At 42.9% G+C, this 7088-nt stretch overlaps 1 protein-coding gene across 1 annotated transcript in view; it reads right to left on the reverse strand.

Moving 5' to 3' along the window:
- The window catches only part of THOC1 (THO complex subunit 1), a 42245-nt gene extending 37688 nt beyond the window's left edge, over positions 1 to 4557 (reverse strand). Inside the window, exons 1-4 of the mRNA XM_082853761.1 lie at positions 4446 to 4557; positions 2552 to 2625; positions 2398 to 2458; positions 1102 to 1168 (exon numbers count right to left, since the gene is read on the reverse strand). Of these exons, the coding sequence (XP_082709887.1) occupies positions 1102 to 1168; positions 2398 to 2458; positions 2552 to 2625; positions 4446 to 4499 (256 nt within the window). The 5' untranslated portion in view covers positions 4500 to 4557. The remainder of the gene's footprint in view (positions 1 to 1101; positions 1169 to 2397; positions 2459 to 2551; positions 2626 to 4445) is intronic.
- Between the last annotated feature and the right edge of the window lie 2531 nt (positions 4558 to 7088).

Below are 7088 nucleotides of genomic sequence, written 5' to 3' on the forward strand. Positions count from 1 at the left end.
AAAGCTAAAGCCTGGCAATCTCATTCGAGGGGCTTCCCTGGTGGCGCAGTGGTTAATAATCCACCTGCCAATGCAGGGGACATGGGTTCGAGTCCTGGTCCAGGAAGATCCCACATGCCGCAGAGCAACTAAGCCTGTGTGCCACAACTACTGAAGCCTGCGTGCCTGGAGCCCGGGCTCCACAACAAGAGAAGCCACTGCAATAAGCCTGTGCACTGCAACGAAGAGTAGCCCCTGCTCTCCACAACTAGACAAAAGCCCACGCACAGCAACGAAGACCCAACGCAGCCAAAAATAACTAAATAAAAATAACTAAAAATAAATAACTAAAAATAAACAAAGGTCTCTTGAAACTATCCCCTACTGCCACTGCCCCATTTTAATTGTCCTCTACCTAGTTTTCCTGCCAGCAGTTTCTCCCAATCCAATGGCTCTTCCATAGGTCCTCTTTAGCATGGCACACAAAGCCCTTTACAAATGGCCCTAACCTACCCCTCCTGCTTCTTTTCTTCACCATGCTTATCATCCTCTCACCATTCTGCTCTACATTTTTTTTAGTCATGCTGAACCAGGTCTTTATATAGCTATATCCTTCTGTTTCTGCCTGACAAATTACTCATCCCTCACATCCCAGCTCTTATGTTACAGTTTCCTTTCTAAGACCATCCTGATTCCTTCAGACTCTGAAGTTTAGAGAATCACTTCAACCATACTTCATTCCTACTTCACCCCCCGCCCCAGTAAGACATTTAGACGTGTTTCCTCCATTAGCCACTAGGCTCCTTACAGGCAGCGAATATGTTTTATTTACCAATGAATCTCCCAATTCCTAGTTCAGTACCAGGCACATAGTAGATGCTCAATAAATATTTACCTGATGAACAGAACAAGTGGAGAACAAAGAAAGTGCCAAAGTGTGCACTGTATACACTAGTGACAAGAAATACCTGTGAGCTAATTTCCATGGGACTTCTTGGCAAAGGGGGTAGGCAGAATTTTAAAAATGAACAAAATCAATTAGGTATGGGGAGAATAAGTTTTAAATAAAACATGTCATGCCCAAGATTGCTTTTAAAAAAGACAAAACAAACCCATACTTACCTTCAGTAACTCCCCCAATAGCAAGAGAAATAACAGCTAAAACGTTTTCACATGATGAATGATTTATCTACCAACAAAGGAGAAAACAACTTAATTTAGGAGCCAGACTTTAGACTAATTTGATAATAAGAAAAACATATCCTCTGACATTAAGTTGATTATCATAAACACTGGATAAAGATATTTCTCACAGAAGATTACTTTCTAAGATGAAAATTTAAGAAATGAACAGTAATAACCCTAATGGTAGAAGTATATCAAATAATTAAACAGCAGGTGATTCACTTAAAATCCAAGTCTTAGGAAGATCGTTACATTAGCATGATTAAGGCTATAAGCTAATCAACTACACATGTGCTGAGGCCATAACTCACTCAATGGCAGGGCCAGGGGAATTAATTGTACTGGTGCATCAATATGTCTGAGGGAGGGTTTTAATAGAAGAGAGGTGGTGCTTAGGTTTGATAACATCATAAAATCCAGCATTTATTGAGTGTACATTAAGTGCCGTTTCACACAACCACCATGAAAACATGGTATTTCCCCCCTTACAAATGAAATTGAGGCTCAGAAAAGCAAAGTAACTTGCCCAATACCTGACAACAGGTAAGTGACTAGGTCTGAAGAAGAGGAAAGAATGAATTTGACATAGAATTGTCCAAAAGAAAGGGACACTGTTTTATGGCCACGGGAAAAGGGTCTAGCTTCTTGAGATCTAAGCTTTGCTAAACCAAGAATAAACTATTGAAACTTTTCCTTTCATTTGGGTGCTCCACTAATGGTACATAAATTCAGATTTTTCATGTTTAGATTAAATTTCTCTACTGAAGTTGGATAGGCTATTGTTATTTTTGCAGGTGAACTGATAAGGGGATGCCATAGGAAAATGAGGGCATGGAATCCCAGCTCCCATGCTGAACATCCTTGGACTAGACCTTTTATGCCACTACAAGATGTGTCACTGTTTATACAGCAAAGCGAGAGGGCTCACCTTCAAATTATAGTTTTTGCTCAGGAAGACCTCTTATCAAATTTTCTTATACATATTCACTTGCAGAGGGCTCTATTCATTTATTAAACCAAACCCTTAAACAAGTCAAACTGTGCTATTAAAACCCTTAATCCTTACACAACTCCTATACTAACTATGACCAAGTTAGATTTCACAAAGTAGCACGTTCACTCTAGAAAAAATAGTCATGTTTAAATATCTATTCTAAGGATAAAAGCAAATTTAAAAATAATATTAATTTGCCAGCAAAATTCTAACGATAAATAAAGGAAAAACATACTTACAATTTCTTCTTCTACAACACCTCTAAAAGCTTGGTCAAGGGTACATTTTTTTTCATTTTCACTATTAAAAACAAAAAACACCTGCATTTTTAAAGCAGCTCAGGGTAAGTATAAAGATTTCAGCGAGCCTATTTCATGGATATCAACGCCTTACCTTCCAGGCAACTGGCTGAAAGTATTCAACAAGGGCTTGATATTTTTGTTGTTCAGGGCCTCTCTGGTAGATTTCTAGAAAAATAAAAATAGCAAATAAGTGGAAAGATTTCTGCTTATTATTTACTGAAAAACATATCACTCATCAATAGTATGTCTAACTAAAAAATGTTTATACCTGGGAAAAATGACTCATCACTTTAAGCCTTGCAAGAGCTACCCAGCTAGACTTTCTCATTCCAGGTTTTCCCTCCTCCTTTCTTTTTAAATATCCCATTCATGAGAGTATCCTGCTTTTAAAAAAAAAATCTCTAAGTGGCTCCTTATTTCGTAGCTTCCTCTGAACGTCCTTGATAATGTTATCCCACTCAAGCTATGCAACCTCATTTCCCAGTACCCCCTAACACATACTCTCTACTAGGGTCTAGCCATTTTCTATCAAGCTCACTCTAGTGTATTCATTCCCATTATTCCTCCCACGTGCTCACGCAAATTCTATCCATTCTTCAAGACCCATCAAAAGTCCTACCTCGGGAAAAAAAACAAAAAAAGTCCTACCTCGTCTAGGTAGCTTGCACAGCACAGCCCCTGACACCAAGTAAACACTGATTGTCTTAAAGTAGTAAACCTGCTGGTTGTCTTAAAGCAGTCATAATTGAAAGACAAAAATATTGCCAAGTCATTCATTCTGTGAAAATTCACATACACTTGGAAAATCAATGTTACCTCTCAGGAGTTACATTTATACTGGAAAAGTCCATTCCTGACTCTGCCTGTGAATAGGCTGTGTAATCTTGGGCATACCCCCTTACCTCTGTGCTTCATTTTCCTCACGAGTTAAATATGAGGGTTGTTACTACCATCAGCAGCAGTGGCATCACCTGAGAACTTGTTAGAACTGCAGAATCTCAGGCCCCATTCCAGACCTACTGAACCAGAATCTACATTTAACAAGATCTCCAGGAGATCTCACCTCATGCTCAAGCTTGAGAAGCACTGGGCTAGATGAGCTCCCATTAAATGGTCCCCTCCAGGACCAATATTGGATATTCCTAAGTTACTCCTGGCAGAATTTCAGAGCACTAGGGAAAAATACAGTCAAACAATTTAGTGATGGGCAACATAAAAAGAATACTGGGTCTTAAGTCAGAGAAAACAGTAAAGTAAATCATTTAACTTTTGGAGTTAGAGTTAAACTTAACTCAGTTTCTATCTCATCTACCAGGGATAACAAAACAGCCTCCTTACAGTGCTATTCTAAGAGTTAAACAAGCTAACAAGAAAACGCTCTATAAAGTGTTTCCCAAATGCTTAAACTACTGTTCCCCAATGTGTAAGAATAAAATGACAGCTGACAACCCTTTCCAAGCTGACCTGTTTGTCCTGTCCCACTTAGGACCTTCCTCATCGATCTCTTACGAATGAGATACGGAGGATTAAAGGGTGGTGAATAAGCGGCCAGAACAACCACCTGGCAGCTTAGGAGGCGGGGCGGGAGCCAGATCTCTGGGCTAAAGTCAGTCCCGCCCTCCCCCTTCAGCAGCCCCCTTCCAGTTCTGGAGACACCTGACCAGCTGAGAGAGCACTGCAGAGGAGCTGGACCCGGACAGAGGTAGTCTGCGGATGACCCCTCCACGCAGGGCGCAGACACGCCCAGAACGCGGGGTCCTGGGACCAGCTGGCGGGAAGGTGGAGGCGTACCGCAGAGGACGCGCGGAAGAGACAGGTAATGCGCCTTTGCCACTTCCCAGCCCACGACGAGGCCGGGAGCCCGTCGCCGCGGCGCACACGCCTCTGTCCCCGCTTTACCCCAGAGCAAAATTCGAGTAATTTCAGGGAGAGGAGGGCAAAAAATAGCGCTGAGCCAGGGCCGCACCCACCCCCCTTCCGCTCACCGTAAACCGCGTCCGCGCTTCGGGCAAAGTGAAGAGCGGCGGCGTAGGAGACATCTTCTCGGCCGCGCGTGCCCGCCACCGCGCCGCGGCGCCCGCCGATGACGTCAGGGCGGGAGCGAAGAGATTGCCGGCTCGGTGCGCGGCTAGAGCGGCCTGTGAGCGCAGGGGCGGGCCCGGTGGGGGGTGGGAGCGTCTGTGGTGACCGAGGACGGGCTGGCGCTGGGAGCCGGAGTCAGCCGCTCAAAGCCCGATTCGGGTTCGTGGGTAACCCTTGGGGTGATGGTAGATGTGTGGCCTTGTCCTGTAAGCGCTGCGGTTGCAGGCCGGGACGCGCACTTTGGCGGTGGTTTTCCTGTTTTGGGGAAGCCTGGTGAAAGGCGGCTGGTTACGGCTCAATGGGCCGCGAGGGAAGGTAACCGCCGCCCGAGAATCCAAGGCAGGTGGGTTATCCGGGAAAGCTCCAGGCTGGGGAAGTGTCGGCAGGGGCCGTGCACCGCCGGACCAAAGTCCTTTTCGAGGAGTGGTCCCAGCTCCGGATTTGCGTTTCTGCCCTACAGTTCATGGGCCCTGTAGCTCAGGAGCAGCCTCCTCTTCTGAGTAATGGAAATAATGCTTATATCCTTGGGCTGTGCAGGAGCGTCAGTGAAGTCATGAATGCGCGTGTGGCTTGTATAGCAATGCAAGTATTATCATGAATGTTTGGGGATTCGTTAACTTTGCTGGCGCATAGAGGGCTATACTGAAAGAGGAAGATCTTGGAGGAACGCAGTACTCGGCGCTGATTGGATAGCGCGTGGCGCCGGGTCAAGGGTTGGAGGCACCAGCTGCAAAACCTTGCAGTTTCCTGGCTTGGCCAATGAGAAGCCAAGTGGCAGTAACTTTTCAGTTGGAATTATGCTGTGGGCGAAGAAGCACTGACCCAAACACTTCCTACCAGCTCTTATTCACCTCCATGTGTACCTAAATGAAGAAAGCTAGACGCGCTTTACCTTTTTCCCTTCGTTGATATCCGGCGAGAATACAGGACACTAACAAAAAGACAGCTTTGCATAGTCTTGTCCCTAAGTGGGAATTGTGAACAGTGCTGGCTACCTGGAGCGTTGAAGGCTTTTTAGAATCAACAGAATCATTCAGGTTTAATTGTGCAACGTAAATTTCCAAATTGCCAAAATAAACAGGTTTTAACTGATTTGATAGGTAGCTGATGTATTAGGATTATTATTATACTATAGATGATTATTAACTGTGTGGAGCACAACTAAGACCCAAGAGGTAAATAAAATTATTTTTTACAAAATCCAAACAGAAGAAGAGCTTGAGTTTATTGAATCATCCATCAAAGTCTAGTGACTTAGAATTGTGTTTATTCACACATTTGCTGGGCACTTTATACACAGTGGACAGTATTTGTTGAATGAGTAATAAATATATGGACATATGATTGAATGAACAAAATAATATAGCTTAATTGCTGTTTTGAGGAGCTCAGGTCGACATAAATGAAACAACTGCAGTGTACAATTTTGATCATGAGTAATTTGCATCATAGCTGCTGTAAGAGATCAAAGGAGAGAGGGACCATATGAGGTGGTCAAGGAGCCTTTGTGGAAAAGAGAGAATATGAGCTGGGCACTGAAGGATTCCAATAGACAGGTCAGAGTGTGAAGGGGTGAATAGGAAAGACATTCCAAAGGGTGAAGAAGGTGTGAGCAGAGGTGTGGGAAGAAGAAAGCACAGTGAAAGGTAGTTGTTGACTTTGACTTAAACTTTGGATTCTGAATAGAAATAGAGTTGAAAAACTGGGTTGGAACCAGATTGTATTCGTGTTTCAGGCCAAAGAATGTTACTGGTTTAAAAATGGCATTTGCGGTTCCTCCCAAGTTATAGCCAGCAGTATATTTTGTGGGGAGGAGAGAAATGAGCTGTTGTTGCTAATGAGTGAACAAACGCCAGATAAACAGTAGGAAAAAAAGCAGCAAACATCAGGGGATAATGGGGAGTTACTGTTTAATGTGTACAGATTTCAGATTGGGACGATGAAAAAGTTCAGGAGATGGATATGGGTGGCGTTTGCACAGCACTGTAAGTGTACTTAATGACACTGAATTGTACACTTAAAATGGTTAAAATGCTAAATTTTATTTATACTTTACCACAAGTTAGGAAAAAATCTATGTAAAAACAGCAGTCTGATGCTAGATAACTTAAAAAGGGCAAAAACGTCACAGCCATCAGTATGATCTTGAGATCTCAAGGTGAAGTGATATTCAATAAGGCAAGGAAGTAGATGATGCATTTAAAAAAGTTGTGCATCAAAACTCACTACGATAGAAATGTGTTAGCATTTAGATCATGTTAATAAATGCCTTATAATTCCCAAAGCACTTAACATGTAGTAAGACATTTGATCTTTTAAATGATATTTTGAGATGAGTAACAGCGATTATGCTCACTTTACACATGAGGAAGCAAACTCAAAGAGTTAGGGTTCTTGATAGAGGTAACTGGCAACATGAGACTACCCATGGGTTTTGATTTCCATTTTTTAGCTCTACACTGTCATACTGTCGTAAGTAATAGTCAAGTTTTATTGAGTACCTCCTATGAGCCAGACACTTTTCTTGTATTATTCCTATTCCTTAC

Source organism: Leucopleurus acutus, assembly GCF_964270905.1.
Source record: "Leucopleurus acutus genome assembly, chromosome: 13".
Taxonomy (NCBI): Eukaryota; Metazoa; Chordata; class Mammalia; order Artiodactyla; family Delphinidae; genus Leucopleurus; species Leucopleurus acutus.